This window comes from Pristis pectinata, chromosome 1 (genome assembly GCF_009764475.1).
Source record: "Pristis pectinata isolate sPriPec2 chromosome 1, sPriPec2.1.pri, whole genome shotgun sequence".
In the NCBI taxonomy this organism is placed as follows: domain Eukaryota; kingdom Metazoa; phylum Chordata; class Chondrichthyes; order Rhinopristiformes; family Pristidae; genus Pristis; species Pristis pectinata.
In genome coordinates, this window is record NC_067405.1 from 70362860 (window position 1) to 70375038 (window position 12179).

Genomic DNA, 12179 nt, shown 5'->3' on the forward strand with positions numbered 1-12179 from the left:
CTTTATGATTATAGTACATAGCTTTGTATAAATATATTATAACATACATACCAAGCTTTGCTCCGGCTCCCAGCCGTATGCGATTGTATGCTCCAACTATTTGGGGAGTGCAGGTTTGCCATTGAGTGAAAGGGGAGAGGATGGGTCGGAGCCTGACATTCCAAGCCAGGACCCTCCGAGCGCCGGCGGCTCCTCTCTGCCCAACCCGCCGGCTTGGAGGCGCGTTGGGCGGTTGTTCCAATTCCGAACGGCGGGCTGGTGTTTCGAAAGACGCCACCGGCGTCCCGGACAGACGGGTTGGGGGGGGGGGGGTAGAAGGATGAGCTCCTCGCCGAGTATAGACGGCTCCAGGAAAAGCAGCAGTGGGAACAGCCCGCGAGATGTGGCGGAGACGCCAACTCAAGTAACCAGGCTCTGACCATGTACACGCAGGGCACGAATCTCTCTTGGTTCGCCAGCCGTTCATGTTGTAACTAATTTTATTCCAACTTGTTTTGGATCACAACTACGCCTGAGTTTTCAGGGAAACAAGAGATATCCCCAAAAGCCTAATCACTGGGGAGGAAGAGGCCCTTCGGCCCATGATACCTATGTTGACCCTCTGAAATTGTTGGTTAAGCAACCTCACCTGCCTCATAACCCTGCAACAGCTTCCAATCTATCCAGTTCCCCTTGGAGAGTTGCAGTGGAGAGAAGGGGGTGGTCAAGGTGGCTAAAAAGGCATGCAAACTAACTGCCCTTACTGGGTTAGACATATGGCAGCACGTTTGGAGCAGCTGGTGGAGCTGCTAGCGACATAGTAGACACAGCGCTGGGGACCTGGGTTCAATCCTGACGTCAGGTGCTGTCTGTGTGGAGTTTGTACATTCTCCCTGTGACTGGATGGGTTTCCTCCAACATTCCAAAGGCAAGCAGATTGGTAGGTTAATTGGCTACTGTAAATTGTCCCTGGCATGTAGGTGAGTGGTAGGATTTGGGGGAGTTGATGGGAATGTGGGAAGTATAAAGTGGGATTCGTGTAGGATATTGTAAATGGGTGCTTGACAAACAGCAAAGATTCGGTGGGCTGATGGGCCTGTTTGTGAGCTGTACGACTGGACTGAACAGGGAGGTAATGCTAGAGCTGCATGGAGCGAGTCTTTGGCTGCAAAGTACAGTTCTGGTTACCACTGCAGAAAAGTTGCAATGGCACTAGAGATGGGACAGTGGGGATTTATGAAGTTATGGAGGTTGGAGAACTTTAACCAATGAGCAGTAGTGATAGGCTGGGGTTGTTTTCTTACAAATGGGGGAGACTGAGAGAAGATTTATTATAATTTTTATTTATAATGTATTTATAATTTAATATATTGTTACAAAATATAAATTTATAATTATGATTAATTCTAATACATAATTTATTTTAAAGTAATATTTTATATTTTTATGTTCTAATAAGATAAAACCGCACAGGGTGGATTTGAGGGAGGCATTATAAGAGAGTGACTAATCTGGGGAGCACAGTTTTAATGTAATGCTCACAAAGTCTGGAGGGAAATGTCAGCTGGAGGCTGGCGAGGCTTTGAAATTCCTGGTGGAATGGTGGGGGCAGAAATTCCCATTGCCTTCAAAAAAAAAGTACCAGGATGTGCATTTAAGATGTTGTAGACTGCTGTAGACTACAAGGCAATGGACCAAGAGTGGTCACTGGAATTAGACTGGATGGTTCTTCTGCAGATGTTATGGAGAATGCTTTGAATGACATCTTTATGTGCCACAGACTTCTGTGCACCCTCTCCCCGTCATTTTACAAAACCAGGCTGACCACCACATTGACATGGGTGCCATTTCTAGTTATGCCAAAGACACACAGAAGCCAGCTGACGCTGCAAACTCCATCTGACTGGCATTTGGAGATGCACCTCAGTAAGGAGAACTGTTATACAGTGAAGTCAATCAACATCCTGGCATTGCCCTACACACAATCAGCCAATGTCCTAGATGTTTTCATCAGGATTCGTGCATGTTCCAATCCCAATGTAAGTACCGATCCAGCTGATGTGGGAGCACCATGGTGTCCCATGAGGGATGGTAGACCCTGGGAGCCCTCAACATTGACTATGGATCCCATGAAGTCATGGTATCAGGTTAAACATAGGAAGGAAAATCACATGTTGTTTGCACACCTGAATGCTGCCTTGGGAGGAACATTTGGGGATAATGAGGGCACAATGTAGTCTGGGTGGGGACTTCAATGACTGAGCACTCTCATGGCCCACAGCTGAATCAGTACATGGAAAAACCTGCCAATCGGCCTGTTGCTGATGCATCCATCCATGACAGTACTGGTACTCACTGCCCAGTGCTTGAGACTACTCCCGCCTTCACAATGAAGACGCTGTCATTGAGTTGTGCAGCACTACCACTGTACTAAATGCAACAGAGTCAAAACAGATCTGGAAGCTGGAATGTAGGAATCCTTGGGAGCTCCTGTCCATCAACATGTACAAGATCTGTAACCTCAAGACTTGGTGTATGCCTCACTCATCAACTCTGCATCAGTGAAGTGTTTGGTAGAGCATACAGTAGCAGCACTAGATACCTTTAAAATGAGGAGCCAACCTGGCACAATTGCAGAACAAGGCTGTGTTTATGATAGTAGAAGTAACATGCTTTAGCTCAAGCAAGTGATCCTACCCCCAAGTGGTGAGATTAAGCATTCTGTCATCGTGCCACATCCAGTTGTGAACGGAGGCATGTGGCACGGAAACAGGCCCTTCAACCCATCGAGTTCGGGCCAACCATCAAACCTAATCCTTGCTTATCCTATTGTGTTCTCTCCACATTCCCATCAACTCCCCTCCTCAGGTTCTACCACTCACCTACACATTGGGGGTAATTTACAGCAGCCAAGTAATCTAGCAACCTGCAGGTCTCTGGGATATGGGAGAAGACTGGAGCACCTAGAGGAAATCCATGCGGTCACAGGGAGAACGTGCAAACTCCACACACAGACAGTACCAGAGGTCTGGATTGAAGCTGGGTTGCCGTGCTGGGAGGCAGTGGCTCTAGTAGTGCACCACTGTGCCACTTGTTGTGGGCAATGAAACAATCAGCATAAGATGGAGGCTTCATGAACAATTCCATCCTCAATGATAGCAGAGCTTAGCGCAAGGGTGGAAACACTTTTGAGGAAGTATTTAGTAGAGTTAATGAGGGGGAACCAGCGGATGTTGTGCACTTGGATTTTTGCAAGGTTTTCAGTGCAAAAGATTGAACCAGGTTAGAGCATGTGGAACTGTGGGTTATACACCAGTGGGGATTGAGGGGTCATTCTCAGCTGGACAGGTCATGACAAGAGGAGCACTACAACAACAAGAGCCCAAGCAATCTGTATCTACGATTTGGCCAAGGGGACCAAGTGTGACATTTCCAAGTTGGCTGATGAGTGGGAATGCGAGTAGTGGGTGACAGGGAATCAGAGGGAGGGGGAGTGAAGGGGAGTCAGAGGGAGGGGGCGAAGGGGAATCAGAGGGAGGGGGTGATGGGGAATCGGGGGGGGGGGGTGACGGAATCAGAGGGAGGGGGAGTGAAGGGGAATCAGAGGGGGGTGATGGGGAATCAGAGGGAGTGGGCGAAGGGGAATCAGAGGGGGGTGATGGGGAATCAGGGAGGGCGCGAAAGGTAATCAGAGGGAGGGGGTGAATAAGATATAGACCCTCTAAGGGGGTGTAGGCAAAGCTGACTGAGTGGGCAACAACATGGCAGCTAGAGCACAAAGTGGAAAAAGCTGAAGCTGGGAAAACAGATATGCTGATTATCTTTTATATGTTCAGAGACTGGGAAATGTTGATGCTCAAAGGGACCTTGGTGTCCTTGTATACAAGCTAACATCCAGGTGCAGTAAGCAAATAGCATGCAGGCCTTAATTACAAGATGATATTGTAGTAAAGATATCTTACTATAATTATACAGAGCTTTGGTGACACTGCACCTTGAGTAATGTGTACAATTTTGGTCTGGTTATCCAAGGAAGCATATACAGTATCAATACCAATACAGTAGAACTACAATTACCTGCTGTCCAACTATTCGGAAATCCCAATGGTTCGGCATCTTGGTTACCAGATGTCAGATTATTGGAGGTTTACTCTGGTTACATTACTGGACCAGTAACCCAAGGTCTGGTCTAATGATCCAGAAATAATAATGGTCTAATAATCTCACTGAGGCAACTTGAGAAGACGGATTGTTGATCCCGAGTTGTCAAACAAATCTCTTCATAGGATGCCTGTCACATGCACTATCCTTGGGAGTTTATTAAGGAATAAAAAGTAAGAGTACTGGACAAGAAGACCAATGAATTCAGTATTCCCCAAGAATTTGAATTGAATTGGTTTATTATTGTCATGTGTATGGAGATACAGTGAAAAACTTTGCCATCCAGTCAGATCATGCCATATGTAAGTACATCGAGGTAGTAAAAGGAAAACAGAATGCAGAATATAGTGTAGCAGGTGCAGAGAAAGTGCAGTGCAGGTAAACAAATGAAGTGCAAGGGACATGACAAGGTAGATTTCCTATTATACAAGAACTATCAGATGACATCTTGTTGACTGCCTGGCCATTGGTACCAGCCAATGCCTAATGCCATCTCATCCCAATGGCTAAATAGACTAAGGCCTGGTGGGAACATTAGGTGGAGTGGACTATCTGGAGAAGGGATGGAGGCCACCAGGTACAATGAATTCTGGTACAAAGTGTGATGTGATACTAAGGGACACCACTTCCCTTGAGAAGATGGTATTGAGCTGCCTTCTTGAACTACTGCAGTTCTTGAGATGTGGGTGTACCCACAATGCTGTTAGGGAGGGAGTTCCAATGACGGTGAAGGAACGGTGATATATTTCCAAGTCAGGGTAATATGTGGCTTGGAGGGCAACTTCCAGGTGGTGGTTTTCCTCTGCTTTTCCTGCCCCTGTCCTTCTATCTGGTAGAAGTGGTGGGTTTGGAAGGTGCTGTCTAAGGACCCTTGTGTAATTTCTCTCCTCAGATTATGACAGGGGTGGTCCTTTTGGGTCTGTAAGAGGTGTGGCCAGCATGGATGGATAGGTAGTCTTCTCCCACTTACCTTTGTCCACACCCCTGTAAGTCAGGCAGTCAAATGAACTGAATAATTTGACATTTGGATAAAGAGTGAATTCTGACACAGGGATTAACTCTTTGGGAACTCCAGTTAGGATTGATGATCAGGATTCTGAACAGAAATTTAAATTATTAAATATTAACATTTGGAGGGGCACACACCTGTATCCTCAATGTTAGGAGGCAGATGTATACACACACTATCATGAAGCATATTTTTAAATTTGATTATGGTGGGGTCTCTGCTGGAATACACGGCTGGCGGGGTTGGCATCAGTACATTCTAATGTAGGTCAATTTGCCCTCCCTCTGTTTACACAGCATCTCAGGTACATTATCCATAGGAACATGGCAACGGGACCCCACTGTTAGATCAAAACTGTTTGGTAACTTAACCCGTTCACTTGTTGACTTTATCCAAAGCAAAACCTATCAGTTGGGTTTCACGTCTACAAGTGAACCACATTATTGAAAGGTCTTTTGAAAGAGAGAGATCTTGATCTGCACTGCTCTCCGTGTGAAGAAGTGCTTCCAGACACCACCTCTGCTTCCAATACCGAGTGCACGTTGTCTTGTTCTGGACTTCCACCCCTCTCCCACCAGAAACTCATGGTTCTGCTCAATAATCCAACCCTTTTAAAACAATTAGATTAGCCTGTGATTTTCTGTGCTTGAGGGAGAAACAAACACAGGCTGTGCACCCTGTTCTAGTATTTTTATTTCTATTTTAACTTTCCTTGCCAAGGGCAAAATATCTTACCCCAAGATCCATGCCCAGCGCTGAGTACAATACCGAGGGTTAATGATGATCCCTTTAATCAAACAGTTATAGGGCCTGAAGAGTGTTGCTAAGGGCTGGGAAATCATTGGCAAGCAAAACCAGGGGTGCTTTTAATAATACGATGCACTATCATAACCCAAAGTGCATCTGCTCAGAAGCAATGATATTGACTGGCTTATTTTGTGCCTTTTAGGTTTCCACGGAGCATGCTACAAAGCAGGAAGTTGTGGTGAGCGATTTTGCACATTTGAATGAGAATTTAGCCAGGAATTACGTTCTTGGGGCATCTCGCCACGTTCCCTGAATTGTGGCAGTGACAGTTCAAAATTCCCCTTTGACTGATGATTTCTTGGGGACATCCTGAGTCGGGGGAGTAGATTTGTGGAATCAATGAAAACATGTGACCCAGGAGGCCACTCAGCCCACCATTACCGGCACTGGATGAAATAGAACCGTTCAACCCAGTCCCACCTCCCAACACATGACCTGTACCCCTGCAGGCCCTCAACTTCACATCCAGTAACCTTTTTAAATCAAGATGATGGTGTCTGCCTTAACTACCCTTTCAAGCAGTGAGTTCCAGACCCTCACCACACCCTGGGTGGAAAAAAAACTCTCCTCATTTCCCCCTTGTAGCCACCACAACTCCCCTCAATCCTTCTCCGATTATTCTGAATCTCTGCCCCCTGGATCTTGACTCTTCAGCTAAGGGAAATACGAGCTTCCTAAATACTCTGTTTTAGCCCCTTAGCCTCTTCTATTCCAAGGAAACAACCCCAGCCCAATCTTTCCTCATTGCTGCAAATGTCCAGCTCTGGCTGACCCCCTCTGCACCCTCTCCAGTGCAGTCACATCTCTCTTGCAATGCAGTGACCAGAACTCTACATTGCACCCAAGCTGTGGGCTAACGAGCATTCTATGGTATCGTGTAACCTCCCTGTTCTTGTATCCCGTGCCTTGGCTAATAAAGGAAACTATCCCGTGTGACTTTTTAATCACATTGACCTTTGAGGATCCATGGGCATATAATTCAAGGTCCATACCACTAAATGCCTTTGGATTTATTCTGTGTCCCCTCGCCATGTCACGCTTCCTCAAACGCATTACCTCACTCTTCTTTGGGTTAAATTCCGTTTGCTATTTTTGTACCCAGCTGACCATGCCGTCTTTAACACCCTGCAGTCTAATGCTTTCCTTCCTACTGCACAGCAAAATGCGGTGGTTAACTCCCGCTGCTGTACCCTGTATGTTGGATACAATAGATAATCCAATTGTCTGTTTGTAGGTTCAAATTCTGTCCTTCCAGTTGCTCCGCAGGTTCCAAAGCATTGCTAGAAAAGTGGTTGTGATGTGTCGAGTCTGCATGCACCTGCGCGTGGCATCAAAAGCCTTCATGCAAGTCTGGGCAACGTTGACAAAGTATGGCAGCAAGACGCAGACTGAAGAGGTGAGAGCATCCACTTCTTCTGAAGAAATTGGGCAGAAATGTTGCATGGGGCATTTAGTCACAGATAACCAGATGTTAACCTGCAGTCCCCAGGAAAACTCATTGACTTGGAGAGATACATACTAACTAACCAATGAGGAGAATTGAAAGAGAGTCAGAGACAGGATTGCTTCCTAGCTAACATTATGGATCATTGTAGTGGAATAAATCAGGAACTTATAATGTGTACATTCTTTTTTGGCAATGGATTAACCCCAGAAGCCATTTTCACATGGATACCTATTGTATTGATCTAGTAGCAGGATACTTTGAATTAATATTGTTCACTGGTGCTTGTGCGAATCTGGGGAGACAATTCCCTGGTTCAAGCTGAGCTGAGAGATGAGGGGAATGTTGACAGGCCATTTTTTGAGGGGGTGAGGGGAAGGAATGTGGATGAAACCTGGAGGGGTTGGTTTAACCTGGAAAAGTACATGTTTGGGAGCAGGTGGAAGTGTTTACTCTGGTCAGCAGTGTGCCCAGAAGCTGACTCTTTGGAACTCTTCCTCAAGGGGCAGTGGGTCTTTGAATATTTATAAGGCAGAGGGAGATAGATTCTTGATAGGTGAGGGGGGTGAAGGTTACCAGTGATAGATGGGAATGCAGACTTGAGGCTTCAATCAGATCAGCTGTGATCTCATGAAATGGTGGGGCAGGCTTTGAAGGGCTGGGTGACCTACTGTTACACCTCCCAGATTCTACCCCTCACCTACACACTGGGGGCAATTTACGGCGGCCAATCAACCTACCAACCCGCACGTCTTTGGGATGTGGGAGGAAACTGGAGCGCCCAGGGGAAAACCCACACAGTCACAGGGAGAACGTGCAAACTCCACCCTGTGGAGGATTGATCCTGGGTCTCTGGCGCTGTGAGGTAGCATTAGGCTGTGAGTGGACAACCCCTCAGGGAAAGCCTGGAGTGATATAGACAGTGCTCACCGGCTTTGGGTACAGGGTTTTCCTGGGCTTACTGGTCAGCAGTGAGAGCAAGGCAGGAACGCTCTGGCAATGGAGAGAGCTAATGCTGTGCCAGGGGAATCCTCGGGTCTCACCGATCTCCTGGGGGAGGGAGCCACTCTTCAGAACTAATGGGAAGCAGCTCAATCAAGGGCCACTACACTCCAGAACCAAGGTCACCCAAGCCCCTGCAGTATGCAGATGGCACTTCCATCTGAGCAGGCTCAGAAGCTGAGCCCCAAGCTACCATCAATGCTTTCACCGAAGCATACAAGAGGATCTGCCCCGTTGATGTATTCTGCTAAAAGTCCTGAAACGCCAACGCTGCTTCTCCCTTCACAGATGCTGCCTGACCTGTTAGATGTTTCCAGCATTTCTTGTTTATAACTTAGGTGTATCCCTCACCTCTGGTTTGAACCACAACCCCTGGTGTTGGGTCAGGCGTCAGGTTGTTTGGGTGGAGTGAAGCGAATCCCTCATCTTCTCAGACCCATGATGTCTTCCGTACCTTGGGGATAACTCACTCTTTTGAAAAACACTATGATGCTGAAGGAACCCGGCAGGCCAGGCAGCATCCGTGGAGAAAAGCAGGCGGTCAATGTTTCGGGTCAGGACCCTTCTTCAGGACTGAAGATAGGAAAAGGGGAAGCCCATTGGAGGGAAAAGCAGAGCAGTGATAGGTGGACAAAAGAGGGGAGGTGGGGTGGGCACAGGGTGGTGATAGGTAGATGCAGGTAAGAGATAGTGATAGGCAGGTGCGGGGGAGGAGGGGAGAGCAGATCCACCAGGGGATGGGTCAAAGGTAAGGAGAGAGAGGGAAAAAAGGGGGGTAGAAAAAAGAGAGATAGGCTAGGAAAGGGAAGAAGCATGGTGGGGGGGGTTGTTATGGGGGAAGGGGGGTGGGGATTACTTGAAGTGGGAGAATTGTCTCCACGGATGCTGCCTGGCCTGCTGAGTTCCTCCAGCATCATTGTGTTTTTCATCTAGATTCCAGCATCTGCAGTCCTTGGTTTCTCAACCCACTCTTTTCAACTGATGAATGGCATGTCTAACAAGAAGGGGCGCTTAATTATGATGAACAGGTTTGGGTGATGTCAGTGTGATTTTAGGTCCTAGAGGTGGGGTATCAGTGATGGCTTCACTGCCTACAACCTCCACACCCGCATTATACTTTAACCAACTACTGATCAGATGACTTCTCCAACATCTTACCCCCACCACTCAACCCTGGTCTCACCCTATCAGAGGTGTTTCCTTTAACCCAGACATCTCACCCCACCCCACCACCCCCCCAGTCCAACTCCGTTCTGCAAGTTTAAACAAACTTGTTTTCACTTCCCCAGTTCGGATGAATGGTCTTTCACCTGAAATGTTGACTCTGTTTCTCCCTCCACAGATGCTGCCTGACCTGTCGAACATTTCCAGCATTTCCTTTTGCTTTCATTTCACCCTCTGTCCCACTTCCCTCAACTCAGATCTGAAATTGAAAGCCAGTCAAGGTGTGGGAGAATAAGTCTGACACTTCAGTTGACACCTCTCGTGACTGAGAATGCTCCAGTAGGCCTCACGAGGACTTTTGGATGTTCCTTGCTCCAGGGTCACCCACTAGCCCACATCACCACACTTACCCCTCTACCAGGGAGCAACCCCTCCACCTCCATCTGTGATCTCCCATCATTGCTGCCTGTTGACCGAGAGGAGGACCTGGATGGGATTGGCTGCAGTGGATTCAGAGGAAATTGACGGACATGGAACCCTGAGCTGTCAGTCATGTCCACCGCCCACCTCCCCTCCCCCTGTTGAAAATCGAGGACCCCGTTTGCAAGACTCCAGATCCTGCACTGAGTAAGAACAACCACGGCACAGGACGCAGTCCTTTGCAGCGTCGTGAGCTCTCTCAGTTCTTCCCTCTTGGGCTTCCCTTAGGCACTGAAAGGGTTAACTGCGCTCACTTTTTTATTGTATCCCCACAGGAACAGAGAGAGAGCAGCAAAGCGGCATTTGACCTTCAGTACTTCAAGTCACAGCATGTAAGTAGGTCCCTGGCATGACCAGCTTCAACGAGCACTGGGACCAGGATGAAGGAAGGAGAAGTCAGGGAATGGCAGAGTGCCCTTCATGTTTTGGTTAGGAAAGTAGTGGGGTGAAACCTACAACTCCCTCCACTAACCCAGACATGAGGGGCATTTTAAAGCAGCTGTTTAACTTGCCCGTTCGTCTTTGAGACGTGGGAGGAAACCAGAGCACCCTGGGGGAATGTTCACGGTCACAGAGAGAACATGCAGACTCCACAGAGGCAGAGGCAGAGGTCAGGGCCGAACCCAGGCCTCTATTTCTGTGAGGCAGCAGCTCCTCCCGCTGCACCACTTTGCAGAGAAATTCAGTTTTATTCTTCCCTTCTCTCACTAAGTCCAAGTGCATGATCCACCACCTCAGAGCCCTCCATATGTAAATTAAATGCTCCCCATTCCTAAGTTAGAATGTGAGGAAGAAAGTCTTCAATTCAAGTTTAATAAGGATCAATTTTAGTCTGTTCTACAAAGTATTAAGACTAAAAGTCTGGCTGGTTAAGGTGAAGTGGTTTAAATTCCTGTGGGTGGTTGAATTTGACAACCTCCACTGCTTTTATAACAGTTTTCAACAGGACCTTTACAAAAAAAATGGAAAGGATTTTTTCATTACTTTCACAAATGCTGCAAGCAAATCCAAAGTCTACCATGCTTAATATCAGGGACTGCACTTCATGGAATTTCCTGTCTATTTTAAACGGCTAAAACTGAGGATCTTTGTGGTCAAATCTGCCATTTCTGTCTCTTGTGCCAGCTAGGAGTTCTGTTGGTGTCACTTATGGCTCAGTGTGGGAATGTTGCAGGTTCAATCCTCGCTGTGGAGAGTTGAGCAACCCCAGCCTGCAATTCTGCCAAGGCTGGGCTGCATTGTTGCTAGTGCTGTCTTTTGGATGGGATGTTAAGCTGACACCCCATCTGCTCTCTTCGGTGGACTCAAAAGATCCACAGCAATCTTTTGGGGAAGATCAGGGGAGTTACACCTGGTGGCCCGGTCAATACTTATCTCCCAATCCACCACGTTAAAGGCAGTTACCTGGTCATTATCACATCCCTGCTTGTGGCAAGGTGCTGTGTGATTTGATGACCTGTTTCCTACAGCAGTGACTGGATGTCAGTGGCTACAGATTGTTTAGGGACATCCTGAGTTTATGAACTATAGCATTCTACATAGAGTCATAGACAGATACAGCTTGGAAACAGACTCTTCAGCACACCGAGTCCATGTTGACTATCAACCACCCACTTACACCAATCCTACTCTAATCCCATTCTCCCCACATCCCCAACAACTCACCCAGATTCTACCACTCACCTACACTAGGGCCAATTCACAGTGGCCAATTAACCTACCAACCCACACTTCTTTGGGCTGTGGGAGGAAACCCATACTACTTATACTACACTAGGGAGTGTAATGGAACAGAGGGACCTAGGAGTACAAGTGCATAGTTCGTTGAAAGCAGTGTGTCACAGGTAGACAGGGTGGCGAGAAAGGTGTGTAGCATGCTGGCCTTCAGACAGGGTATTGAGTATAGGAGTTGGGACATTATGTTGCAGTTGTATAAATCGTTGGTGAGGCCGCATTTGGAGTACTGTGTGTAGTTTTGGTCACAGGGAGAACGTGCAAACTCCACACAGACAGCATCCAAGGTCAGGAGTGAACCTGGAGCTGTGAGGCGGCAGTTCTACCAGCTGTGCCACTAAACCACCAGACTTCTGAGAAGGTGGAGATGAGCTGCCTCCTCGAACTGCTGCAGTCCCT

The 12179-nt window shown here is 47.4% G+C and overlaps 1 protein-coding gene across 1 annotated transcript in view; it reads left to right on the forward strand.

Annotated features, from left to right (window-relative positions):
- Positions 1–319: 319 nt before the first annotated feature.
- Positions 320–12179, forward strand: part of LOC127567804 (cyclic nucleotide-binding domain-containing protein 2-like) — a 29166-nt gene continuing 17306 nt past the window's right edge. The window contains exons 1-4 of the mRNA XM_052010927.1: positions 320–403; positions 6099–6134; positions 7191–7352; positions 10322–10378. Coding sequence (XP_051866887.1) covers positions 320–403; positions 6099–6134; positions 7191–7352; positions 10322–10378 — 339 coding nt within the window. The remainder of the gene's footprint in view (positions 404–6098; positions 6135–7190; positions 7353–10321; positions 10379–12179) is intronic.